The sequence below is a fragment of the Canis lupus genome, chromosome 9 (assembly GCF_048164855.1).
Source record: "Canis lupus baileyi chromosome 9, mCanLup2.hap1, whole genome shotgun sequence".
Lineage (NCBI taxonomy): Eukaryota > Metazoa > Chordata > Mammalia > Carnivora > Canidae > Canis > Canis lupus.
In genome coordinates, this window is record NC_132846.1 from 5,772,027 (window position 1) to 5,797,885 (window position 25,859).

Sequence of the window (25,859 nt, forward strand, 5' to 3'; positions counted from 1 at the left end):
CCCTCCCTCTCCAAAGTCACTCATGGTTTGAACCCAAGCCAAAGACAGGGTGCTGTCCTCTTTAAGTCCTGATGTTACCTAAACCCAAACCCATAACTAAGCCACACGTCTAACCTACACTTCCTGTTAATCTAAAAATCTACAATATTTATACAACATATAAAGATACCCAACCTTCTGGCCTCCCAATCTGAGTCCATTTCCTGTCTCTGGCTTCCTTCCCTCCTTCTCCTGTATGACACAGTTTATTACTCTTTCCAATTCTCCAGTCTAGACCTGCATTTAAGGCCACACCCGAGCCTATTCACTCCCCTCACCCTCTCTTTCCTCTCACTACACCCTCCTAGGCTCTTCTCATCTGGTCCCACCCCGAAGGAGTCTTCCTCCCTGCTAGGCTCTTCTGGAACACAAAGACTATTCCCCCCCCCCCAAGTGAAGGGAGGGCTAGGAGTTTCAGCCCCACCCTCAGGAAGATGTATCTTCCCCCTCCTCGGCTTCTCGGTACTTCCTCTCTGGCAGACTTAGCGGACAGCACCCAGACCTGGGGCTGGGACCCTGGAACTGGGGCAGATCTGGGAATAGGCTACGCCACTCTGCCCTGACCTTGGGATTGGCACCAGTTTCCAACCACTACCCAGCAAAGCCTGTAAGTAAGTATCCTGGGAGTTGGGGAGGTAGTGGTAGAGCAGGATACAATGGTGAGAGAAGGTGCAGAGGAATTTCCAAAGAAAGCCTGACCAGTGGGAAAAGGACTGGGGAGGATTTCTTCTTGTCTCCTATCCACAAACTGCTCGCCATCCCTATTATTCCTGGTGGGCTCTGGGCATCTCTGGAGAAAGTGGGTATATGATTGAAGAAGTCAATGGGACTGAGCAGGCTAAGGGCCTGGCAAGTGATAGAGAAGCTAGCCTTTTGAGGGGTGCAGCCCTGGTAAGAAAGGCCCCTCTCCCCCATTTTGTTCTGGGTCTCAGAAGGGAAGGAGGCAGAAAGGTTATGGAAATACTACTGCTGCTACTGCTCTCTATTTTGCAGTGGGGTCTGTGTGTAGGAAGAAGCCCCATGGCCCAGTTAGAAAATTAGTCTTTCTGCTCAGCCAGATCCCCCGAGGATGGGTCTGTTGGCAGCGATGAAGGCAGGAGGTTGCAGAGGGGCAACTGACACTGCTGATCTTGGAGACAGGCTAGAGTACTCAAGCTGGGTGTGTCCAGGGTCTCAGGAAACCTTGGTCCCCAACCCTCATGCTCGTGTTCGCCCTCACTCTCCAGGTCCTTGCAGTGGCCACGGACACCACATCGTGAGCAGCACCTCCTCACTAGGTGTCATGTTCGTCATTCCGTTGACTATCATCCTACTGTCAGTGGCGCTGGCTGTGGGGCTTCCCGGCAACAGCTTTGTGGTGTGGAGCATCCTGGTAAAGATGCGGAAGCGCTCTGTCACTGCCTTGTTGGTGCTGAACCTGGCTGTGGCCGACTTGGCTGTATTGCTCACTGCCCCCTTCTTCCTGCACTCTGTGGGCCGGGGCACCTGGGTGTTTGGACTGGCTGGCTGCCGTCTGTTTCACTATGTCTGCGGCGTCAGCATGTACGCCAGCGTCCTGCTGATTGCCGCCATGAGTCTGGACCGCTCGTTGGCGGTGGCCCTCCCTTTTGTGTCCCAGAAGTTTCGTACCAAGTCCGTTGTCTGGTGGGTGCTGGCAAGCATCTGGGTGATGTCCTTTCTGCTGGCCATCCCCGTCATCATGTACCGCACGGTGCTGGCACCGAACAACCAGAGCCTGGTGTGCTTCACCAAGTACTCCAGCGACCGACTCAGGGCTTTCCATCTGCTCTTCGAGGCCCTCACCGGCTTCCTGCTGCCCTTCCTGGTGGTGGTGGCCAGCTACTGGGACATCAGGCGCAGGCTGCAGGCCCGCCGCTTCCGCCGCAGCCGCCGCACCGGCCGCCTGGTGGCGCTCATCATCCTGGCCTTCGCCGCCTTCTGGCTGCCCTACCACGTGGTGAACCTGGCCGAGGCGGGCCGGGCGCTGGCGGGCCAGGGCTCGGGGCCAGCGGGCGTGTGGCTGCGCCTGGCCCGCTCCGTGTTCATCGCGCTGGCCTTCCTGAGCAGCAGCGTGAACCCCGTGCTGTACGCGTGCGCGGGCGGCGGCCTGCTGCGCTCCGCGGGCGTGGGCTTCGTCGCCAAGCTGTTGGAGGGCACCGGCTCCGAGGCGTCCAGCACCCGCCGCGGGGGCACCCTGGCCCAGACGGTGAGGGGCCCCGCCGCCCCTCCCGAGCCTGGCACCTCCGAGACCCTGGCAGACTCCACCAACCCTCTCCAATGAGCGAACTGAACTAGGCCTGGGAGGTGCTGCTGGTGCTGCTGCTGCTGCTGGTGGGGGAAGGACAACGGCTCTTCTGGCTCTTCTCGTGGCAGAGCGCCCCCCACGTTGGCCTGACCTGGTTCTGTACCCTGAGGAGGAGGGGGACGCCAGCGGGGGGAGGGGCGGGGCAGGTGAGGGCGAGTGAGGGCCCGGAGCAGCTCTGCAATTAAAACGAGTCTGAGGGTACCTGGGTGGCTCCGGTCGGTGGTCGGGTGGTTGAGCGGCTGCCTTTGGCTCAGGGCTTAGCTCGTGATCCCGGTTGTCCTGGGACGGAGCCCACACCAGGCCCCCCGCAGGGAGCCTGCTTCTCCCTCTGCCTGTGTCTCTCATGAGTAAATAAATAAAACCTTTATTAAAAAATAATAATAATAATAACGGGGATCCCTGGGTGGCTCAACGATTTGGCGTCTGCCTTCGGCTCAGGGCGTGATCCTGGAGTCCCTGGATTGAGTCCCTGCATGGAGCCTGCTTCTCCCTCTGCCTGGGTCTCTGCCTCTGTCTCTCTCTCTCAGGAAAAAATAAATAAAATGTTTTTTAAAAAATAAAATAAAACATAAAACAGAAGTCTCAAGCTGGGTCAATCCTGTGTTGGGGGTGCCTGCCTGTGTGATGGGCAAGGGGGTGGGGTTGCCACTGGGTGCTCTTATTGGGGTCCTTCTCAATGGCTGAGAGGCACATCCTTTGGCCTCCCATGATTTTTGGTTTTGGAAGGGACACAAAGATACAGAAACCAGGCCCTCCTCCCCTCCCCTATTCTGAGGCAGGTGCTCTGCAGATCATACTTAGAACAACACAGGTCTACAGACTCCTGAAGAAGTTGACCAACAAAGACCACCCACGTGGGCTTTCACTCCAGACTCCCTGAATCAGCAGACGTTCTGAGAACACGTGGCACTGCTGGGGACCTCTACCCCTGAAGCTGGTGATGATATCACTGTTACCATGGCTCCAACTTCCTGCTACTCATCTTTGTCCTTTCCGTGGGCAATGTTCTAGGTCACTGCCTTCCTTCCCTCCATCTCCCAAGGAGGTATTACTTGAGAACAAAGTCATCAGACCTTAGGCCCTGGAATTCTGCATGTCAGCACTCTGCCTGCTCCCAAATACAGCCCGATGCCTTCTGTGACCGTGGTCACTCTTAGGAAATGAGGATTCCCAGAAGTGAGAGGGACAAGTCATACTTTCTGAGGGGTGACTGTTGTTTTAGAGAGCCTCAGACTGGCTCTGTTCCAACTGCATTTTAGGAAGATGGTAGTAGAAGTAACAGCAGTATATTTTTTGAATTTCTCCTATTCTTGGAGAAAAAACAAGAATCCATGTGCAACATCTGTAACAAACTTAGGGTATCAAGATATCACTCACAAACCCTCAAATATGAACAAGTAGGAATGAACCATGGAAGCTTCCAGTCCCACAGAATATAAGCACCTGCACCGACAGGAATCTGAGGGACATGAGAACAAGAGAATCTCAAAACTGTCTGCAGGTCTTGGCTGGAAAGCGTGGGTCAGTTTGACGATAGCAGCTGAAACAGGGAGTGACCCGACAGGTCATTTCCCAGACCTCTCACCCATGCTGCCTAGGAAGCACAGAGCAGGTGCTTATTTAGTGGTTATTGAGTGAATAAAGGTCAAATGACATTTTCCTAGCTACTCCTTCTCAATATTTGTGGGTGGAAACAGAAAGGACAAATCCTATTTTGAGTCATGTGGCTAAAATTCTTTATCTTTCCAAAGTGTACTAAATACTGGAATCAGGCAGGGAGGCTGAGGCAGTCCTCAGTTTGTGAAGAAGAATCACTCCTTTCTAACACATTCATGGTCATACTTGCATACACACAGACACTCAGTTTAGCCTGGGAAGAAGCATCCTGCTGAGAGGCAAGCAGGAAGTGATCCGCAGCTATACCAGAGAAGCTTCTGACATCAATTGGCCTCAGTGGTACCAGAGTCGGGTTTTTTGTTGTTGTTTGTTTGTTTCTTTGTTTGTTTGTTTAAAGAGAGGAGAAGGGAGTGCAGAGGGAGAGGGAGAGAGAGAATCTTAAGCAGGCTCCACACCCAGCGCTGACCCCACGGCGGGGCTCCATCTCACAGCCCTGAGATCACGACCTAAGCCGAAATCAAGAGTTGGACACTTAACAGACTGAGCCTCCCAGGTGCCCCCTGAGTCCTTTTATTGAGGATCTTAGAATAGAGAGGGTGGTTGGGAGTCTCAGCCTAGGGTGGCCGAGGGAGGGCCAGTTCGCGTCAAATCTGTGTTCAGGAAGTAGGTGCAGAGCTGCCCTTTGCCTTTGACTTTGATGATGCCCCGGCTGTAGCAGGTATAGCCTAAGGACTGCAGCACCTGCGCTGTCTCTTCAGTCACCTGCGATTGAAAGGTGTGAGTCGGGATACCTGGGTGGCTCAGCTGTTAAGCCTCTGCCTTTGGCTCAGGGCGTGATCCTGGAGTTCCAGGATTGAGTCCCCACATTGGGCTTTCTGCGTGGGGCCTGCTTCTGCCTCTGCCTGTGTCTCTGTCTCTCTGTGTGTCTCTCATGAATAAATAAATAAATTAAAAAAAAAAAGTGAGTCTGGAGTGTGGGGGTGGCCTTATCTGATCCCCCCATCCCATGCCTCCAATGTGGCCTCCTCACTTGGATCTTGCCCAGAACTCCTGTACTTTCCATGCGGCTGGCCACATTCACCGTGTTGCCCCAGATGTCATACTGTGGCTTCTGGGCCCCAATCACTCCAGCCACTACAGGTCCATGGTTCAACCCTGACAAGAGGTATGGTAAAGAGAGGCCCTGGGTGGTGGGCAGAATTTGAGGAGGGACAGGGGAAGGGGAAGCTCCAGGAATTGGGGTGAAAGGCCTAGAGTTCTTAGAGGAAAAGAGGGCCTGGAGAAGTGTGGCTCAGGGAAGGAGTGGCTGAGCCCCAGAGCTCCTGGCCCAGCAGCTTCATGCTCCATCCCCAGAGAGGAGGCTGGAGGGGGCTGGGGGTGAGCTGGGGAGTAGCTAATAAAGGACTTAGGGGAGGAAGAGCTTGGGAAGGTGAAGAGGAAGTCCCAGACCGCCCCAACAAGGGAGGGCCCTCACCCACACGTAAGCGGAAGTTGTTAAATGAGTGCTTATTGATGACATCCAGCTTTGATCCAAGGGCCACTGCAAACTCCACCATGGTGCCCAGGTGGCTGCAGCTTCGCTCATCATCCTAGCAACAAGCCGGCCCCACAAGATGGGTCAGTGAGGGCCCAGCAGTGTGAGCCCCTCATGGGCTGATAGGTAAGGAAGGGGTGCTGTACCTGCTGTGCGTCCTGTCCAGAGGTGGCATTTAAGCCTGTAGCTGCCATGTAGGTGCTGCCAATGGTTTTGATCTTCTCCACCCCACTAAACTTGGGCTTTGAGAGCAGCTGTACAGAAAGGAGGCTGTGTCCCCAGGCTTTCTTGCTCTCTCCCTCCTCCCTCTCAGAAGCCCAGCCCCAGGCCTTTGGAAATGAAAGGACCAGGTTGTGGGGTCAGGATTTGTGGTGGGAGGGAGAGTGGATCGTGGGAAGAGTTTCTGGAGAGCTAGAGGATCAGAGAAGGAGCAGCAGGGCCAGGGAGAGAAGGATGGGCTCCTGGCTGGAGAGCAAATGGGCAGGAGGGACTGGTGGGAAATTCTAGCATTCAGAACAAAGGATCTGGGGGACCCTTGGAGTTGTCACCTCATCAAAATCAGCAATTATCTCATTGAGCAGCCGCAGGCACTCTAGACCCTCATGGTTGATGTTGGATTCAGAGTAAAACTCCTTAAAGTCTGGAACTGAGGCGAAGAGGACACAGACACACTCGTAGGACTGGTGGTAGAGGTCCTAGGGGGGGAGACGCTGGGATGAGGGAGCAAGCCACGTTCCTCTCCTTGTGGGTCTGTCTGCATGGGCCCTTCTCCCTGCGTCCATACTCTTACCCCTGTATTTAAGAAGTATTGGAAAGGAGGGAGGGGGTAGGGCCAGGTTATCCCAGGGATGTGTGACTTGGGAGTAAAAGACTAGGTCTCATGATGATTCGAGGAGAGACGGGGTTTGAACTCAGGATCACCTTATAGCAATGTGAAAGGAGTCTCTTCAAGAATGGAAATGGTGTCAATGGGTATCATCTTTCTATCATATCTTACTGCTAAAAGGTGTTAAGTCAGTTTACAAAGATGGCTACTATTTGGAAGATCAAATAATAGGGAAAATGGGACAAAGAGAAAATAAAGGTAAGCTGGTAAAGATGGAATCTTATTTGAGGTTGGTTCACAAAATGGGTGACACGAAGTCCTTGTTCGTCCTAGATTCTGGCTCCGGGCTTTCTAGTAGCCAATGTGAAGATAGAAACAGGAGCAGTTACAAGAGTCCCAGTGTAAATAAGAGAAGAAACCAGGAGATGTAGAACCACTGCCAATTTTGACTACAGAAAGCAACTGGTGGGCAGCCCCACTGGCGCAGCAGTTTAGCACCACCTGCAGCCCAGGGCATGATCCTGGAGACCCGGGATCGAGTCCCACTTCGGGCTCCCTGCTTGGAGCCTGCTTCTCCCTCTGCCTGTGTCTCTGCCTCTCTTCTCTCTCTCTCTCTCTCTCTCTCTCTCTGTGTGTGTGTGTGTGTCTATGAATGAATAAATAAAATCTTAAAAAAAAAAAGAAAGAAAGAAAGAAACCGGTGAGGGCATGAAGCTGTGAAACAGCCCCTGACCTGTTTCTTTTAACATTCCTCAAGAGAGGCCAAGAGTATTTCTATAGCAGACAGAGTGAAGTGGTGGTGGTACAACTAAAATGGTGCAAATATGTGGGTGACCTTCTCTGATGGTCTGATTATAGCACGATATTTGAGGATGGCGATTAACATCTACAAATGGAAATTCCCATGGTGTTGGAAAGTTCTATATATGCAACATCTAATATGGCAGTCACTGGCCATAAGCAGCTCTCAGCCACTTGAAATGTGGCCAGTGAGGCTGCAGAAATGAAGGTTCTATTTTAATTAATCTTAATGTAAATGGCCACACATAGCTAGTGGCTACCATCCTGATAGTGCAGGGCCAGAAAGCTGCATGGACTGTGGACTGTGTCCTCCACACAACTCCCATCAACACTCGAAGGCACCGAGTGGCCATGAGTTGGAGAGGATGCTCCTTCTAAGTAAGAACTTAGAACTCAGAGGTTCTGTGCTCACCAGATGAAGCCTAAGAGCTCATGAAAATAGAGGCACTATCTGACAGGAACAGGCAGCCACTTGACCCACCAGGGGCTCTGGGGAGTCCAGAGATGTGGGGCCAAGGGCCAAGACTCTCATCTGAAACTAGTCCCTATGGCATCTGGGGCTCAGAGTCTGGGGTGGGAGTCACCTCGTTGCGCCGGTTCTGACCAATGAACTGGGGGGCCACGTGAGCAGGGAGCACGTTCTCCAACAGCAGCCGAGTCAGGTTCTCCATTGTCTCTGTCTCCTCCTGCTCCTGCCGCAGCTTCTTCTTCCACAGGAAGTCCAGGCGGCAGTAATACTCATTCTGGCAAGGTGGCCAAAGGCCCATGGGGAGATGCGCAGTGCAGGGAGAGCCTCAGCTCCTGAGTGTTCACCCCCCAAACACATGATGCCCCAAACTGCACCACTCCCCAGTCTAGAGAGAAGGCTCAAGGGGCAACTATCCCCAGGGAGGCTCCCCTGAAACGAGATTCAAACTAGGGGAGAATTGGCAGTGGATGCTTTCTTGTGGGTGGTTTTCCTGGACTTAGGGTGGGAGGGACGAGGGAGGAAGGATTTGAGGGCATCTCCCTTGGGTAGTTAAGGAGAAAGAAAGGGAACAGGAAGTTTCACGTAGAAGCTTCCAATGGGCACACCGTTTGGGCTCAACCCTGGAGATGTAAGATTGAGAGAAAGGGTGAGAAAGACCAAGTCACAAATATGGGAAGCCCTAGAAGGCTGAACTGGGTGACTTACCTGCCGAGCCAGGACAAGGAGGGTGAAGAAGAAGATGAAGAAGGAGATAGCTCCCATCAGTTTGGGCTCCTTCAGTACCCCTGGCCTGCAGAGGCCATGGATCAGGGTTGCCCCTTGCCCTGCCTCTTCCTGATGGCCTCCTCCCTACCCCCAGGGCTCATGTAGCCCTCAGCCACCCTCCCCCACCCTCCCCCTTTGCCCTGTGGTTGCTTCAGGCCAATGAGGTGAGGACAGCTCTGCTTTGCTCCCAGAGGGCCTGAGCACCCTGTCCAGTGGCCGTGCGCACCTGGAGTCCAAGGGATCCGGATAGAGGTGGGAGATGAGGCAGTCGGACAGCCAGGCATGGGAGTGCAGGAAGAGGGAGCAGGAAGCCCCCAGCCACAGCAGAAGCAGCAGCAACTTCAGCTCGAAGCTCATGTGCAGGAAGAGGGAGCAGGACAGGAACCCCAGCACGCAGCAGTGCATAGAGTACTGTGGGGCCAGGCAGGGCAGTCAAGGGGCATGGCATATGCCACAGGTGTGGGGGGGAGAATATCCCAGGGCTCCCTGCCCTGCCCTCACAGGGCCCAGGTCCTATCCGGGGGATGGGGGTGTCATACACACAAACACACATCAAGTGTGTTTTATGTCTATCCCAATCCACCTGATGGAATGTTCTTCAACTAAGGAGGTAGGGGGAGGAGCCAAAGAAGGCTCTGGAGAAAGAGATTCAGGGCTATGAGGAACACTCACTGGGATGCTGATGAGAGGCAGGGACCCAGGGAGTTCCCAGGAGAGGTTGAAAGCCACGGAGGACACATTGGGAGCCCGGAAAGGACAGTTCGATGCTGCCGGTAAGAAGAACTGCAGAAAGAGGTGAAGAGCTGAGGTGGGCAGTCGGCTCACTTGGGTATAACGGTGGCTTGTGCTGGGTTTCAGCTGACCTCGGGATGAGTCAGGGCCAGACTCCTCCAAAGGGGAGGAGTCTGCTATTTCTGGCTGGTGAGGGAGCCCCAGGACTGGGGTCCTTGCTGGGTGGGCAGGGATGGAGGAATGGGTGTCCTGAGCACTAGTCTGCCAATGGATCCACTGTGTGATCTCGTCAGCCACTTAACCTCTCTGGGCCTCAGCTTCCTCTTCTGTAACTTGGCTGGGGATGATTCCTAAGGTGTCTTTCAGGGATAGAATTTTAGTAATGATTATAAGTTCTGAAAAATTAGCCAAACTCAGCTACAAAATCATAGTGAGTGAGCACACAATGAAGATCTGCCTACATAGGAAAGATAGGATGTCCACCGAAGTGCTATAAACAATTACGCAGGTGGCAGATTGATTTTTTTTCTTTATACTTGTCCAACATTGCCAGAATCCCCTGGCCTCAGTCCAGCTGCTCTCCCAAATCCAGGAGTACCTGTTCAACCTCTGACAGGTCCAATGGGCCCTGATGGGGGTGAATAGGGGCCCCTCTGCCCTCACCAGGCTGGTAACAGCCATGACAAAAACGAGGAGGATGGTGGCAGTGCCCAGGGCAATTCGCAGTCCAGGCCGGGTGGCCACCAAGCCAGACAGTGTGGGCAGCCAGTGCAGCATCTTGGGGCCTTTCAAGACACACCTCTGTGGAAGGAGCACAGGAATCTTAGCCATGGGGCTGGGGGAACCCCCATCCCTTGGGCCAGGTCGTGGTAAGGGCCCAGCTCACCAAGCTTCCACCCCCTAGCCCACCTCACCGTCAGGTGTTCTGAGAAGCAGACGAAGAGGAGGAGGAGGAAGAGGAAGAAGGTGATGCTATAGGTGATGGCCAGAGCTGGAGGCCTAAAGGGAGACAAGAGAGAGGACTTGCCGGGTCAGAGGAGGCTCTGTGTGTCAGGAGGGTGCTGTGCAACCGGGTCGGGATATGTGAGGAGGAGCAGTCCTGGGGATCTGAACTGACCCCCCAGTGGGGTCTGAGCTGAACAAAGGCATTACACACTGATGATCCAGGAAAGCTGAGGGGGTTGAAGGCAGTGGTGGGGCGTGGCAGGAACTAATGAGGTAAGGACAGTCCTGGAAAGGGCAGGGGGCTCATGAAGGGGCCGAGGCTGCACCAGGTCAATCTCTGGGCCTTCAGGCCAAAGGCCTTCCACCTAGCTGAGTTTTGGACAACTCCTTGCAGCCCCTCCTAGCCATGAACTAAAAATGAGGACCTGCTTTCTAAGTTCATTTGCTGTGAGATTTGAGCTTCTCAATGGAAACAGAACCTGTTTTATGGAAAAGCTGTTAGGACCTAGAGACAGGCATGTGAAAGTGCTTGGATTATGTAGAAAGTCCACAGGATGTATGATCATAAAATGAAGGCTGTGATTATCACTGCTTCCCCAGAACACACGCTTCCTCTGTGGGTCAGTCAGTGCCTGAAGCCAAGGGGAAGTGGGTAAAGGAAGAAAGTGTGGGTCAAGGACCAGCAGGAGCCTGGTGGTATGTGTGTGAGTCAGGGCCCCCCTTGCCTGGGGCACTCTCTCACCTGTTGGTCACCAGCATCTGGATGACAAAATTGGAGATGAAAACCAGGAAGGTGCAGGCTGCATAGTATTTGAAGGCAGGGAGTGCAGAGAGTCGATACTGGAAGGGCAAGGGTCAGTATGGAGACAGGGCCCACCAAGGCTGCCCATCACCTTGGAGGTGCCAATTTGAGGCAAGAAGTGCATGTCCGGGCCTCATGGCCTCACCCTCCAGTGCAGTCTCTGGTAGCCCCTCCAGGTTCTCCAAGGAGCTGCCCTCCTCCCTCCCATCCCCAACTAGTAATTCAATTTACAGGGTGATGTCCATTTGGAGAGAAACACAAGCCCCTCACCCCCAGGATCACAAACTGGGCAGACCTGGGAGGTGAGGTGCGTCCACGGGGCTTGCCCCTGCCCCAAGGCTGAGGACCTAAGGTTAGAGGATTTTCCGCTGCTACCCCCCACACCCACCTCTTTCTCCAGCTCCTTCTCTCTGAAGTACAGTGTCAGTGGGTTGAAGTCCTTTGACTGCTTCCACTGTCTGGTAGGAGGTAGGGGGCGGGCGAGGAAAGGGAAGGGCAGAGCAGGGCAGGGTGGAGACGGTGAGGGCGGGAGGATGGACAGATGTGTGTTTTCCTGGGGGGAGCAGGGAAGCCCTTCCCTTCCCACCAGGACATCAGGAAACACATCTCTCCTCTACCTTACTGCAAGGGCCCAGCCCTCCCGCCCCTCCCGGCTGCCTTTTGTTCTCCATACTTCTGAGAGTTGAGCTGTTCGATGACCTGGAAGAACTTGGCGTCCCCAGTGTCCAGGTCATCATCTAGTCCCCGGGGGGTACGGCTCCTGCACAGTAAGAGCCCAACCTGTCACCATAGGAGATTCTCAACAGTAGGTGGGTGAAGCAGGAGCAGCCCCCCACCCAGGGAGGATGGAGGCAGGTCACTCCGACAGCCGACAGCCGACAGCCGACAGCCTCGCTGTCAGAGTTGCTGGGGTCTCCTCACCGGTCCAGGCTCCACTGGGGGCTGAAGGAGGCCAGCGTCTTCTCCTGTGGGGAGACCACAGCAAAGGGGGAGATGAGGAGATGCTGAGCATCCTTGAAACCTCTCTGCCATGAGGCATTCCATGTCTATATACGTCCTTGGCCTTGAGTATTTGATGTGAGTTCCCCCTGCCTTTAAGGACTTCCTCTTTCCACCAAATCCCACCTGCCCTTAAGGGAAGGGTCAAACCACATTTATTCCTTAAAGTTTCTTCCTGATTCTTTAGACACCCAGGGTCCTTATGCTCTTATATCCTTGGTTCCTAACACTTATGAGACAACCCTATAGGCTTGAGGAGTGGTCATCTTCCCTAAGGACTGAACAAATCCCAAAGGCAGGGACTTGCCCATCACCCCAGCATGCCAAAAAATCCTCATTGGTTTGAAGTGAAGCAGCAGAACATTCTGACTCCCTTGTGGTCAGGATTATGACCACAGCTGAGAGGTGGTGGGAGCAGAAAACAAAAAATGGAGAAGAAAGGGAAAGAGGAAGGAAGAGAAACAAACCTGGTCACAGCCATTCTTTTCAGCACCAGAAGGAAGGTGCACTGTGTGCAAAGATATGAAAGCGAGAGGACAAGTAAAGCAGATGAGACAAGTCCCAAGAAAAAGAATGAAGAGCAGTGGCCACTGCCCAGGACCAGGGGTCTGGTGACTGTTCTTTCCTGCTCCTCTGGCTTATATGAAGGCCACAGGGTCACAGGGGCCCCCAAGCCCAAACCTAGAATATAGGAGAGGGAGAGGGGAGGAAAAGGGAGATTAAGAGGGATGATCTAGGTATGAGCCCATTTATGCCTCTAGGTCTGAGCCCAACTTTTTTCAAACTACCTGCCTGCCTCTCCATCTTGCTCGATGCCTGTATGTTATTCGAAGGCAGGGAAAACGTTTTATTCATTTCTGTCTTCTCAAGAACTAGCCCAGCCCCTGCCACATAGTAGGTTCTTTAAAATTGCAGGAGGGATGGATGGATGGTGTATACTAGCACCAACACTGCCCTGCCACCTGAGTTCCCCATTGTTTAAGGGTAAGCTAATGTGATTCTCAGGATTTCTAACATTTGACGGAGGGCTTGGCACTTCAGGGGCTGAGGAGTGAATTCTGGGCTGATGAGGTCCTGCCTCAGGAGATACCCTTGAACTAGGGGTTCCTACTTCTCCATCCTGACATTTCTTAGTCTGCACACTAGTGGGGTTTTGGGGGAGTCTGGCGTGGGTTCTGAGGGGCATCTCGCCATGGGCATTGCACCCAGCACTGTCTCACAGTCCCCAGGCTCCCACCAAAGCCCACCCTCTACTCTACCTCCACCTGGGGTGGGGGTGGGGGAATCCTGCAATAGCCAGCAGGGTCTTAGATTCTTTCTTTCTCTCTCTCCTGCTCACTCAGCCCTTTTGACCTTTCTTCTACCCCATGTTAAGGCTCTGAATTAGGTATTCTCCTGAATCACTGCTGCGACATCCCCCCATTCCATAGTGTCTACTAATCTCTGGCCTGCTTTCCTGCTAGGTGGGTGGGGAGGGGAGATGGATCATAGAAAGGGTACTCTGAAGTCATCCCATATATCCAACTGGGTTGACCCAGTAGAGAAGATTCTGAGAGGATGATCTGCAGAAAGGTGGCTGGAAGATCAGATAAAATGGAGGAAAGCAGGCTGAGAAACTTAATCCTGGGGCAAGCCTTTTGGATCATGGCCTCAGTTCCTGCAAGAGAGGGTTCTGACTGCTTGTGACCAAGCAACAACCCTTAGAACCAGCTGCTGTGGGGGATGAAGGCTGGTTTTCTCTCTTCCCTCTCTCCCCAACCCCTGACTGCTCAGGGTGACTTCCTTCAAGACCATGGGAGATTTTCACTGTCATCTCATCTTATCCTGACACAAATGCTGGAGAGGAGGGGCAATAACTGATTTGCACCACCTTCCCAATCCTAGTGGGGATTAAAAGAGAGTGTGCAGTCTCAGGAATGGAATTTGATAGAGATGTTTTCTGGTGGGAATGGTTGTGAGCACTGGCTTTGGAGCCAGAAGTGTCGTCTAGGTCTTTGTGGTACTGATGGAAGAGGATTCCAGAGTGGACGTTGGGGAACAATGGACATAGTGCTACAGGATTTTGCAACTCAAGTGAGCTCAGAAGACAGTCATCTTTGCTCTTTCTCTGGAAAGAAGGGCAAGGAAAGGTCTGAGCCAGTGACTGGGAGCAACCAGACAGTTCAGGATCTTGAGATGTCATCAAATGACTCATGGGTGGTGGGTGTGGGGAAGTTGGGAGGGCAGTGGGGGTGGAGTCAGTAAGTGCTAGGGCTCATGCCAGAGGTGCACTTACCGGGAGAGGGGTGGAGGTGGACACGGGGCTCTCTAGGTGGCTCAGGTGGGCAAAAGGCTTGGCTGCGCCCCAGGACTCCAGGTAGCGGGTCATCAGCACTGAGGGACGCATTTTGGGGCCCTCGAGAGAGGATAGCAACCCTCCTGCAGTGCCCTTCTCATCCTCTTCCTCAGCCTGGGGCATATGAGGACTGAGAGTCAGGATCACAAACATTTTCTACATTTTCCCAACACTCCCTAGAAGATGGGGTCTCCTCCCCCTCAACACACACACTGGGATCCAGGAATTCAATCTCTGGCATAGGAGAGAAGATCAGGCCTATTTGTTGTGGGTGGTTAGGATGGGCCAGCCCCTGGGGGCCAGGCTGGGCTTTTACCCGGGGATCGATGACTAGGTAGGTAGGCTCCCCTAGCTCCCGAAGGTATGGGTCTCGGTGTTCCATGGCTGCGTCCTCCACAGCATAAGCCCCTGCCAGCAGGGCCAGGGTAGCTCCTGTAATATGTACTCTTCTGGAAAGAGGAAGGAGGGGGAATTAGGAAGGAGGGCCTGCAAACCTCTCAGTTTTTTTCAAGGATCCTTCCAGAGGCCTGACTTTAAGCAAGGCCCTGTGCTACAGGATATGTCTCCCAGCACCCCTCCCGGCATGCTAGGATCTCCCTTGAGTTCCACGTGGGATTGTGCTCATTTTAGGGAATTATGAATCGGGTGGCAGCATGTGAGGGGCCCGTTTGGTTTCTTCCTGTGCGTTCCTGCAGCCCCACCTCTCACCCTGGCACGCCACCCGCCTCCATGTGGTTGGCCAGGGTGACATCATGGGACCAGACATCATACTGCCACTTCTGCAGCCCGATGACTCCGCAGAGCACACTGCCTGAATGCACCCCCACACGCATGTTGATGTCCACGCCGGTGGCTGCCCGGAGTTTCCTGAGTACGTAGGGCACAGTTTGAAAGCTGCCTTTGGCCCTATGCATGCCACACCCTTCCCTCTCTCCAAGAGGACTTCCACTACCCTGCCTGCTGCTCACCCACATCCAGCCCTTGGTACCCCTCCTGCCCACCCACCTGAGCTGACCTGATGGCCCGGCACATGTCCAGCCCCATGCGCACACAGTTGATGGCGTGGTCTGGCAGGGAGAGCGGTAGCCCAGAGACACAGTAGTAACAGTCTCCCAGGATCTTGATCCGCATGCATTCATGCTCCTGGGAGTGTGTGTATGCAGGGGGAGGGGGGCACCTGGTTAGAGGTCAGAGGAGGCACTGGGCAGCTGGGAAAAGTGGGAGCAAATGTGATATTCCTGAAGAATTTTGCAGTTGGGAGACTCGGTCAGATCTAGGGATTCCCTTAACTTGATATGGGGCTGGCTGAGGTCTGTGGGTCTCCCCCAGCTTTGGCATGTGTAAGGTGTATTCAGATTTGAGCACATGAAAATACCCTCGAGACTGAGGTTTTCTGGGGGACACCCAAAATTAGGTTTGTTGGGGGCATCCCTGGGGTCTGAACAGGTGGCTGGGCTGAGCTGGGCTGAGGTTGTACAGGGCAGAGATTTCCCTTGGAAGGGCTCCCTAAGATTAAAACATATGAAAATCTCTCTAGATTCGGTATAGTGTCCACAGGCCCCTACACTGGGGGTTCTGAGCACATTTGGGGGTGTTGTGGTTGAGGCATCTGTGGAGATGTTGAGAAGTCTCTCCAGGTTTGAGATGTGTGGTGAACAGCTCCATACCTGGGGTTGTTTGAGAGGGTTTCCTACTTCCATTGGAATATCTTCCATTGGGATACATGGGCTCTGAAATGGGACTGGGATCTTAGGTGTCAGGAGTTTCCCTTGGAAGGGGCTCTCCAGGGTGGAGCATTTGAAGGGCCCTGGGTAGGGAGGGAGGCCCCCTCTGACCTTGGCAATCTGGTCGAACTTGCCAAAGAGCTCGTTGAGCATGAGCACCAACTCCTTAGGGGAGCACTCACTGGCCAGTCGTGTGAAGCCCACGATGTCAGCATAGAGCACGCTGGGGAGGGCAGATTGCATCACTGGGGTCAAGATCTCAGCCCACGCCCCTCCTCCCCTCTGGCCATCCTTTCTCATACCTAACTCCTTGGTGTCTCTTGACATAGAGGCTATGGAAGTTGTTGGTGCTCTCTGGCCGTGACCCCTGTCCAGCCTGAAGCCGGGCCATGATCTCTGCCTTCATCTCTCGAGCCAAGTAGGCAGGAAGGATGGACAAGAGAAGGTGTTCCTGGAGAAGATCACCATGAACATCAATCCTCTTGCAACCTAAAGCCAGGAGTCCCAGCCTTCCAACCACTTAGGAGCTCACCCACTTCTCCAGCCCCACTAGATGCTCCCCAGAGAACTCCCCTCCAGACCTCCCCCTTCACATAAAGCTGGGCCTCAGCACCCCATCCTGCACCATTCATATTTAGGGACTTAACTCCCAGCACCAATGCCAGGGTTAGAGTTCTTCGTTTCGTATCAAAAAAGTGCTTTTACAAGCTTCAGGTTTTTTGAGACGTAACACAACTTTCCAAGGTGCACAGTAGCCACGTTTTACAAAGGAGGAAAGAGAAGGGCAGGTAACCTGCCCAAAGTCATTTGGCTTGCTAAGGAGCCCAGCTGGGTGATATAAACAACCCCCTTCTCAAACCCGGGTCCTGCCCAGCCCCCCTGTCGGCTCAAGGACCTGGTGCTTCTTCTCCGTGTCCAGCCGCCGGCGCGAATGCAGCGAACGAAGTGCCTCCCGGAATGTGGCGCGCAGCGCACGCTCCATCAGCGCCTTGTGGTACGCTCCGGCCACATTCCCACACAGGAACAACACCGCGTTTGCTGCCAGCTGTGGGAGAGGGTCAGCCTCAGAGGACGCTCTGTGGGAGTGGGGGTCCTCAAGTGTATAGCTGGAGTTGGTCCCCAAGAGGGTTGAGGAGGACTCTACAGTTAGAGATCTAAGAATTTCCAGGCAATTGGTGCCACACTGGGGAGTCTGTAGGGGGGCTTCTCCTCCCCTGCAGTACCCCTGCTCTAGACTTGGTTGTGCACCAACGAGGCCTCTTAGGTCTAGAAACCCTTGCACATACGTTTCCTCTGCCTGGAATACCACTCCACCATCTACCTTCCCTCTGCGTCCGCTGCAGCACAAGACTACTCAAGCTCCAATTTTATATTCCCAGTGAAGTTTCCATCATCCACCTCTGTCCCCACAACTCTGGCTCCCTGGTGAAGTCCCTTCCCCGCGGGCCCAGGCGTCTTCTGGTGTCTGCAGCATTATGCTGCACTGGTGTACCCGCTCCATGAGGGCACTGTCTGGGCGTATGTGTTAGTACCTGTGCTTAGCATTGCGCCCTTCAATGGAGTCACAGCTCAGTGAGCGGCTGGTGCATGCTCAGAGGAGCCAATGTGCGCAGCCGTCCCCGGGCTCAGACTGGGCTACCAGCGTTCTCACCTGCGGCAGTAGCGCGGGCTGGGAGTCCGGCTGAGGCCCAAGGTACAGCCCAAGGACCACCAGGTGGGAGAGTGATGAGGCAAGGCCCGCGGCGGTGGCATCCCGCATACCCAAGGGCAACATGGCATACACGGTGAAGATGACAAAGAGGAAAAAGGACACCTGAGGGAGAGGGGCATGGGAAGCTGCCAGCTGCTCTTGGCCTGGGAGTCCTCCTGCCCCCTGCTCCACCTGCCGCTCGCTCCTCTCACCTGGTCCCAGGCGCTCACCAGGCCCCCAGTGAAGAGGAAGCCATGGCCCAGCCCCAGGAGCGCTGCCCACACGAGGCCGGACAGGGGACGGGTCCAGCGCTGTAGCCGTTGCTCGCAGGATGCCAGGCCCAGCAGCAGTGAGAAGCCGCCGAGCGCACACAGCACAGTGATCAGGAAGCCTGGGTCTGAGGCTAGATCCTGTGGGGAGGGGCTGCTTGCGGCAAGACTGGAGTGCAGAGTTGGGGAGCTCCTCCAAGATGAAGAAAGGCAGCCCCCTGGGACACTTCTGAAAAGTGTCTCAAACTCAAGTAGGAAAAGGAGACAGGGCACCTGGGCTGGTCATTCAGGTTAGGTTGAACCATAGGATGTTGCCAATAATCTGTTTAGAATCTGCAGAGCTATCTCATAGGGTTCAACCTATATCTCACTGCTATGTGGCAGCAGGGCTTGAGCCTTGGGCCACCCACCCAGAGCCTCTGGCTAGAACCCATATTGCGTATTTGTGAATCTGGGAACTTTCTGAGCTTGCTTTCTTGTCTGTCAAACAGGAATTCAAGCACCTTCCTGGGGTCCTGAAGCAAGTGAAAAATCCTACCTCACAGAAGGCACTTAGGAATGAGTGTATCTGAACCTGGCCAATTTGCTCAGGAGATTCCCTGCTCTGGGCACAAGGCTGGGAATAGCCCCTGCCCCCACCCTCCAAGAAGTGCCCCAGCGGCCGAGGGCACCTGGAACCCCTCTCCTTGGCAGGCCAGGGAGGAGCACCACACTTTGGCCCTCTGGGCGTTGACCTCCTGCTGCTGTCCCTGCCCTGCGTCCCCACCTCTTCCTGGGCTTCGAGGTGGCCCGGCAAGAATTGGTCAGTTTAGCAGCTTTCCCAACTTGCCTCCGAAACGTGAAAAAACTTGGGAGCAGGATATTTCCAGAAATGGAATTGAAGACCCCCTTTCTCCTAAAAAAAGAAACTGGAAATAGCTTTATTTGGGGACTAAATGTGAGTGGAATGGAAGGCGTCTTCTGGGAGTCTATGGGTCGGGCCGCCCCACAGCCCCCGTGAGAGAGAGAAAACCAGGAAGCGGATTCCCCCGGGGCCCAGTGTAATTTCCCTTCTGGAAAATGGGAAAACCCGCTGCTGAATTCACTCTAGAAGGAGGAGATCGCGGAAAGGCTGTCAGTGCCCTGAGAGAAATTAGAAGCCCCCGGAGCTCAGCCTGTTCCCAGCGGCCCAGCGACTGTGGCCCAGAGAGGTGCAGGGACTTGTCCAGGACCACTACATTTCCTAGCAAGGCTCGGCACTTCCTTCCTGGGTTCCAGCAAAGAGCGCACACCGAAGAGAAGACCTCTTCCCAGATCCTCACCCCGAAAGCGCCCTCTCGGCAGTGAGCCCCCCGCCGCCCCCAGGAGTCCCGCCACCAGACGCTGCCCCCTCACCCTGCCGCTGGCGGAGGCGACAGCCAGCACGGCCAGGAGCGCGCAGAGCACGATCCCCAGCAGCAGCAGCAGCAGCGGGTACTGCTGGCTCAGGCTGTAGTAGGTCTCGTAGAAGAGGTCTTCGCTGGGGGGCGGCCGGGCACTGAAGAGGCGGGCCATGCTCGCCCCCGCCCGGGGCTGCGGCGCCGGCGCCGGCGGAGGGCGAACCCGGGGCTGGGGAGCGCCGGGGCCCGCGTTACTGCCGGGGCCGCTCCTGGCTCGCTGGGTCTAGCCTCGCCGCGCGGCCTCCCCGCCGCCAGCCCCATCGCCCGGCACTCCCCGGGGCCTCCCCGCCTTTTCCCAGCTGGCTGGAGAGGGCTGCCTGCCCGATCCTTCGCTCCTCCTCCCTCAAACCCAGCCCGCAGAGGTGTCCTAGCAAAAGCCTCGTCTCCGGAGGGGACCGGGCTGGGGTGGAAGCAAGGGAGCTTCGGGTTCCTGCCCTCCCACCCCACCCCGGCCCCGCCCAAACTCACGGCCCGCGAGGCTGCCGCGGCTGCTGGGCGAGGCCGAGGCCGAGGCCGAGGAGGGAGCCCGCGATGGCCGGTGGTGGAGTCCCGGCCGCCGAGGAGCTAGTGGCTTAGAGCCGCGGGCGGCAGGCGCTTCCCTCCGGCGCCGCGGCCCCCTCCCACTTCCCCGGCCGGACTGCCCGGCCCCTTCCCGTGCGCGGTGGCGGACTCCCCAGGCCTCCTCCCTCCCTCATTGTCTCCCCTAACACTGGCGTCGCCTCCCCCCTCCAGTCCCCTTGAGAAAGGGGAATGGGACTGTGGGAGATGCGAGGGGGTGGGCTGGGCTGGGCGCAGGAGCAAGTGTCAAAATGGGAGTGGAACCCTTGGCCACGGGGAGAATGCAGCGGTGCTGGAGTCAAAGGCTGATGAGAACGTAGGGAAGAATGTGGGGCCCAATCGGAGACTAGGACTTGGGTCGGGGTGGACGGGGTTGCCACCGTTCCCCTCCTCTCCCCTCCAGCCTGGATGCAGCTGCTGTGCGGTCTGAACTGTCCCTGTGGCGCCGTCCAGCCCCATGGGAGGGGGCACGTCTGTGTAGCTCTGCCAGGCCATAGCTCTCCACTCCAGACACCAGCTGAGGGTCAAAGGGCTCCACCTGGGAAGCAAGGTGCGAGGGAGTGGAGGTGTTGAGTGCTTGTAATGGAGGAAAATAAGAGGCTGGGGGCATCGTGCAGGGCAAGAGGTGTGTGGTGTCTTTCGGTGCCCATGGAGAGCCCTTACCCCCAGGACCCCAGTGCGGAATCTCCATAGCCCAGAGGAAAATTTGGTTTAGGGTGGGGTCTCACGGGATCTAGAGGAAGTGCTCCGCCCAGAGATTAGAGCTACCCCAGGAGCCAGGCCTCCCAGATTCCTTCCTGCCGCCAGCTGGGGCCTGACCTTGTGTGCCACACTGCCCACCCCCCAGTCCTCAGCATCCCGCTTCCGCCTCAGCTACAGGCAGGGCCTCTGCCTCCTGCCTCCTTCAGTGTCAGCTCTCCAGTCTCCTACCAGGGTCTCCACCCCTGGACCCTGGCCTAAGCCTTAAGCTTCCAAATATGCTTCCAAATATGGCACTTTGGTTGAAAACCCACTGTGTTTAGGGTGCCTGAGTGGCTCAGTCAGCTAAATATCTGCCTTTGGCTCAGGTCATGATCCCAGACGCCTGGGCTCCCTGCTGAGCAGGAGCCTGCTTCTCTCTCTCCCTCTGCTGCTCCCCCTGTTTGTGCTCTCTCTCTCTTTCTCTCTCTCAAATAAATAAATAAATAAACAAACAAACTTTACAAAGAAACAATCCACTATGTTTATTGACTGCTGTGTGCACAAAGTCAGCCCCCAAAGAAAGTCTCAGCTAATTGCCCCGAGTCCAAGAAGTAGCTAGATGTTTCTTCCTACCAGCCCTGCCGCTCTCTCCAGGCTTCTTGGTTCTTGTGGTCCTCTTTTCCGACCTACTTGTGCGAGGCCCACTGCCAGCCTCTACCCATGCCCCAAGGTGCCTGTCCTTGCGTGGACAAGGCAGTTCCTTCTTGTATAATCAAATAGTTGTAGTCTCCCACCTGCACCGCACGGCTGTCACATATGGTAATAGGGCTACCTATAAAAGAAATTGTGGTGGTGTTGGGAGAGTTAAGTAATTGGAAATGCAAAATTAGGAGCCACAGGGTGGAGGGGCAGCGGCACCTTGTGTCCACCCTGGGGAAATGCAAGCATGGGGTCTCCAGGCCGGCTGTGACTGAGTCAAAGTGGGCCTTGGGCATTGGTCTTTGTGCTGCCCCTTCAGACCTGGGTTTGTAGAAGCTCAAAGGGAGTGGCAACTAATGTCTGAGACCCTGACACTTGGGTCTTTCCTTCTAGGAGCCCCTCTGGACCAACATAACAACAGCAGGTTAAGGGTCCACAGAGCTGATTCTGGGACAAGTCTGAAGGCCCAAGGCACATCTAGTCTCTGCTATGTCACCTCAGCAGGATCCAGTCCCAGGGGGCATCAGTCTCTTCATTTATGAAATGAGAAGTTTGGGGGATTTGGCCACTAGTCCTCCCACTACTCAAGGTATCCTGGATCTACATACAGTCTTGAGGAAGCCAGTAGAAGAATTGAGTAGGAGAAAGGAAGAAGTGGGGAGCAGGTACCTGGTATTGGATTAGGCCCTGGTGCCCTGGGAGGCCAGTTGGTGCCACGTCTCCTAGCCCCCTGCGAACGACACAGCTCTCTGAGTCTTCCCTTCCTGGGGCCTGTTCCCCTGCTGCAACCCCCTTAGTCTCAAGTTTCCCTAGCAAGGGACACAGGATTCATGGGAGTCCTAGCGCATCCTCTAGTCCTGCCAGTGTCTCACCTGATTCCCTTCAGGTCCAGGACCTGGGGTCTGAGCCAAGTTGGGGCTGGCCATCTGATTTTCAAAATGTGAAGTCTCTGGAGTTTGGGGAGATGAGGCTGTTGAATCAGAAGGTAGCCCTGCTAACCGGGCAGGCTGAACCTTATCTCCCTGTGCCCTGGTCGTCTCAGGAAGGTTTGTCCATTTTTTAGGAGCAGAGCTGGGGGACTCCTTCAGACTTAGTTTGCTTAGCATTTCAGAGGCTGTGATATCATGGCTTCCTGTGGTCCCCCTAGGGCCTTCTGTTTCTATCCCTCCTGGGCCTGGCTGGGGGGCAGACAATATCCGGCTGCCTCTATTTTCACACAGGAACTTCTTGACCTGCAAGGACAAGGGGAGATTTCTGGGCATGGAGGTGGGAGAACCAGCCTAAACCTAAGGGATGAGTCTCTTGTTCTATTATATATATATATATATATATATATATATATATATATATATATATATATTTAAGATTTTATTTATTTATAAGAGACACGCAGAGAAAGAGAGGCAGAGACACAGGCAGAGGGAGAAGCGGGCTCCCTACGGGGAGCCCAATGCGATCCCAGGACCCCGGGATCCTGCCCTGAGCCAAAGGCAGATGCTCAACCACCGAGCCACTCAAGTGCCCCATCTTGGTCCATAATCTATTACCTGGGAACTGAGTGGTGAGATGGGGACAGTGGGGACAAAGATTAAGGCACACTGAACAGTGGCCAGTGAGGAGTCAGCGAGTGGCCAAGGGAACCATGTTGTGCCATCCTCGCCCAGCTCCTGGAATGGGGGGGTGGCACTAGATACTCACTGTGGAGACCGCAGCATCCATCTCCTTATTTACCAGATTGAGGGCTTCCTCGGTGATCGGTTGGCATTCTGGAGACAAGGCAAGGTGGGTGGCAGGCAGGTGAGCCAAACTTTCCCAGGCAGAAGCCCCCTGCCGACCAATCCAAGCCTACCCTGGCTGCCAGCTAACAGCCAGTTCACCTTGGAAGGAGGGCCTGTCCTTGGGCTCATGGCTCCAGCAGTGCTGCATTAATGCCTTCAGTCTTTCCAAGCCAGGAGTCTCAGGGCTGGGCAGGGGCAGCTTGGTCAACGGGGGCCGGATCTGCCGCTCACACACTGCTTCCCGCACCGGCGATGTCTGGGCCACTACTGGGTTGGGGGTTGGAGATGCAAAGAGAAGACATTCAGGACCACGTGTTCCATCGTGGAAGCGGGAAAGGAGTGTAGTCCAAGGGAGGTGAGGAGAAAGTCCGAGCGGGTAAGCTAGAAGAAGAGGGCTTGGAGGCTTGCAGGAGGAGGGCATCTGGAGTTAAGGATCCCAGTGTCTGCCCAGAGTCTTACTCTCAGCTTCTCTTCCAGCTAGCACTGCCCACATTAGGATCCCGAAGCTGCAAGAAGACACAAAACTGAGGCCTGGCCCACCTGCTGGCAAAGTCTCCTTTCCCATATGCAGTTCCCTCGAAGCCCAGAGATGTGTAGAGATTTGGAATGTGTGTTTGGAGTGAGTACCTTACCTGTAGACATCACTGGCCATGGATGCCTTTCGGTTTACATCAGGCAACAGTTCTGGGGCCAGGTAGGCTGGGGCTGACTTCCCAGATCCAGCTCCTGACCTTGAGCCTCTCTGAAATGTGGACAGGCCAAAATCTGCCAGCTGTAAAGGGAGAGAAGGAGAAGGTAGAGGGTGGATAGGGCCAGGAAGCTTCCAGAAGCCCCTCTCCCACCACAAGGTACAGCTCCTGCCATAAAGGGGGTTATGACGGTTAGGGGAATGGTAGGACTGGTGAGGCCTTTGGGTTGGAGGCCTAGGTCCCCTCTTCATGGGGCTGGGTCAAGGTCTGAGTCTCCTGGGCTAGGTCAACCATGGGTCTTTTTTTGTTTTTCTTAAGATTTATTTATTCACGAGAGACACAGAGAGTGAGAGGCGAAGACATAGGCAGAGGGAAAAGCAGGCTCCCCACAAGAAGCTCAATGAGGGACTCAATCCCAGGACCCCGGGATCATACCCTGAGCTGAAGGCTGACGCTCAACCTCTGAGCCCCCCAGGTGTCCTAACGAGGGGTCTTTTGGAAGACTGGTGTGGGGTGGGTGTGTCTGTGGAACTGACCATGTTGGTCAGTGGTAGGGGCTAAAGCTCCTGGGTGGGCTTTGACCTTTAGGCAACCCTGTATCCAGAGGGAGATGCTGAGGGTATGGAGTAGAGAGGGCTGCACCAGGTTCTGTGTCCAGGGGCTGGGATGGGCAATGGATAGGCTGACCTTGGCGTGCAGGTCTGAGTCCAGCAGGACGTTGGAGGGCTTGAGGTCTCGGTGCAGAAGCACAGGATTCTGGCTATGCAGGTAACACATCCCCAGCACCACCTCCTGCAGCAGGCGGCTGAGGAGTGGCCAGGGACGGGGACAGTGGGGCTGCAGCAGTCCTACTAGGGAACCATTTTCCATAAATGGAGTCAGCAGAGCAGGCCCACAGGCATATTCCCACTGCAGCTTCTGGGTGACTCCCAGCGGGAGCAGCAGGTGCTGGTTACACAGACTGGCCATGGCCCTCACCTCCCTGGATATCGCCTCCCTGCATTCCAGGAAAGAGTGGGAGTAGCGCTCTGTTCCTGGAAGAGCCGTCCCCTCCCTATTCGGGCTCCCAGCACAGCGGCCCCTCCTCCGCGGGCAGACCCGGGAGGCCGTCAGCTCCGGCCACTCACCCCTCCAAGATCTTGACCGCCACACCCGTGCGCCACGTCCTGTGCCACGCGCGGAACACCGCCCCGAACCCACCTGCGCCGACGAACTCGGGATTCTCCAGTTCCTCGGCAGGCACCACGGGGGCTCGGGGACCGCTCTGCCTGAAAGAGGGGGGGCCTGGTCTGCCAGCTGCTCCGCGGACGCCCCACCGGCCCCACCTCCGTGACCCCGGGGCTCCACGCGGCCGGCACAAAGCCCGCTCCCCCGGAGGGCGCAAGGGGCAGGGTCGCAGGCTTGGAGCCGCAGCCAGCCCTCCACTGACCATAACCTGCCGCCAGACATCGGGTCAGAAAGTGCAAGTCTACGCGGGCCGTTTGTGGCAGAGGTGCAGGGCGGCGTGACAGGGTCAATCTCTAGGGCTAGGGCCCGGCTCCGAGGCACGGATTCCGCTTCCCGGTTCGCACTTCTACCCGGAGGGACGACAGCACTTCCGCCCTCGGCGGGCGCGGGCGCGGCTGCTGCACGCCCCGGGGGTGCATCTGCGGGCGGAAGCTAGGCGGAACCTTGGTCTAGCCCAGGGCTTTCCACCCCCCCCTTCAAAGATTTTATTTATTTACTTCTTTTTTTTTTTTTTTGCCCCCCCCCCCCCATTTATTTATTTCTGAGAATACACAGAGAGGAGAGAGAGAGGCAGAGACACAGGCAGAGGGAGAAGCAGGCTCCATGCAGGGGGCCTGATGTGGGACTCGATCCCAGAATTCAATCGCAGGACTCCAGGATTTCGCCCTGGGCCGAAGGTAGGCGCTAAACCACTGAGCCACCCAAGGATCCTCCTTTATTACTTCTTTATGGATGAGAGAACAGGCACAGGTACTTGCCCAAGCCAGTATGGAGCTGACCTCAAGCCTAGCTCAGAACCCTCAAGTGTTCCCATTTTCAGATGAGCTTCACAGCGCTACCTCCCAGCTCGCCCTGAATGTGGCTAAAGAAGGTGTGAAGAGTCTAATAGTGCAGTGGAAGGTCCCTGTCGGTGTTCCTGTCCAGTCCCTAACAGCTAAGGCAAGCCCTTGCATTGGT

General features: G+C 55.4%; 3 protein-coding genes across 18 annotated transcripts; 1 reads left to right on the plus strand and 2 right to left on the minus strand.

Moving 5' to 3' along the window:
- The first annotated feature begins 489 nt into the window (after positions 1-489).
- LTB4R (leukotriene B4 receptor) lies at positions 490-2,923 on the plus strand. 2 transcript variants are annotated; one of them, XM_072838045.1, is made up of 2 exons: positions 490-646; positions 1,266-2,923. In XM_072838045.1, the coding sequence occupies exon 2, from the start codon at positions 1,322-1,324 to the stop codon at positions 2,318-2,320; it is 999 nt and encodes a 332-aa protein (XP_072694146.1). In that variant the 5' UTR covers positions 490-646; positions 1,266-1,321; the 3' UTR covers positions 2,321-2,923. The 2 variants fall into 2 exon arrangements, with proteins under 2 accessions (XP_072694146.1, XP_072694145.1); XM_072838044.1 differs by having other exon boundaries at positions 495-650.
- A 1,570-nt stretch (positions 2,924-4,493) lies between these two features.
- ADCY4 (adenylate cyclase 4) lies at positions 4,494-20,174 on the minus strand. 10 transcript variants are annotated; one of them, XM_072838028.1, is made up of 26 exons: positions 19,227-19,717; positions 17,796-17,993; positions 17,545-17,706; positions 16,789-16,938; positions 16,196-16,344; positions 16,005-16,116; positions 15,837-15,899; positions 15,185-15,312; positions 14,878-15,036; positions 14,486-14,618; positions 14,110-14,283; positions 11,757-11,800; positions 11,509-11,595; positions 11,224-11,293; positions 10,776-10,873; positions 10,003-10,087; positions 9,752-9,889; positions 9,029-9,139; positions 8,583-8,767; positions 8,297-8,381; positions 7,707-7,865; positions 6,044-6,190; positions 5,642-5,824; positions 5,436-5,550; positions 4,992-5,116; positions 4,494-4,723 (listed from the first exon to the last, which is right to left on the minus strand). In XM_072838028.1, exons 1-26 carry the CDS (start codon positions 19,383-19,385, stop codon positions 4,571-4,573), a joined length of 3,372 nt encoding a protein of 1,123 aa, XP_072694129.1. In that variant the 5' UTR covers positions 19,386-19,717; the 3' UTR covers positions 4,494-4,570. The 10 variants fall into 10 exon arrangements, 8 of the variants coding, with proteins under 8 accessions (XP_072694129.1, XP_072694133.1, XP_072694126.1 ...); XR_012036332.1 differs by having other exon boundaries at positions 5,440-5,550; positions 15,837-16,116; positions 19,227-19,719; XR_012036333.1 differs by having other exon boundaries at positions 5,440-5,550; positions 5,642-5,749; positions 15,837-16,116; positions 19,227-19,718.
- An 852-nt stretch (positions 20,175-21,026) lies between these two features.
- On the minus strand, positions 21,027-25,330 carry RIPK3 (receptor interacting serine/threonine kinase 3). 6 transcript variants are annotated; one of them, XM_072838037.1, is made up of 10 exons: positions 25,105-25,330; positions 24,803-24,943; positions 24,363-24,672; positions 23,619-23,758; positions 23,446-23,492; positions 23,086-23,253; positions 22,907-22,974; positions 22,081-22,440; positions 21,878-21,938; positions 21,027-21,341 (listed from the first exon to the last, which is right to left on the minus strand). In XM_072838037.1, exons 1-10 carry the CDS (start codon positions 25,122-25,124, stop codon positions 21,196-21,198), a joined length of 1,461 nt encoding a protein of 486 aa, XP_072694138.1. In that variant the 5' UTR covers positions 25,125-25,330; the 3' UTR covers positions 21,027-21,195. The 6 variants fall into 6 exon arrangements, with proteins under 6 accessions (XP_072694138.1, XP_072694143.1, XP_072694142.1 ...); XM_072838042.1 differs by having other exon boundaries at positions 24,363-24,523; positions 24,876-24,939; positions 25,105-25,306; XM_072838041.1 differs by having other exon boundaries at positions 24,363-24,526; positions 24,876-24,939; positions 25,105-25,306.
- Between the last annotated feature and the right edge of the window lie 529 nt (positions 25,331-25,859).

Excerpts from the sequence above, each read along its gene's own strand:
- LTB4R (XM_072838045.1), top strand. The coding sequence starts at position 1,322 with ATGTTCGTCATTCCGTTGACTATCATCCTACTGTCAGTGGCGCTGGCT.
- ADCY4 (XM_072838025.1), bottom strand. The coding sequence starts at position 19,385 with ATGGCCCGCCTCTTCAGTGCCCGGCCGCCCCCCAGCGAAGACCTCTTC. Across the intron at positions 16,345-16,788 it reads ACACGGAGAAGAAGCACCAG|GAACACCTTCTCTTGTCCAT; the intron begins GTCCTTGAGCCG and ends GATCTTCTCCAG. Across the intron at positions 7,866-8,296 it reads TCCTTGTCCTGGCTCGGCAG|AATGAGTATTACTGCCGCCT; the intron begins GTAAGTCACCCA and ends CCACCTTGCCAG.
- RIPK3 (XM_072838037.1), bottom strand. The coding sequence starts at position 25,124 with ATGTCTGGCGGCAGGTTATG. Across the intron at positions 24,673-24,802 it reads GCGGTCAAGATCTTGGAGGG|GGAGGCGATATCCAGGGAGG; the intron begins GTGAGTGGCCGG and ends CCTGGAATGCAG. Across the intron at positions 21,939-22,080 it reads CTGGACCTGAAGGGAATCAG|GGGGCTAGGAGACGTGGCAC; the intron begins GTGAGACACTGG and ends TGTCGTTCGCAG.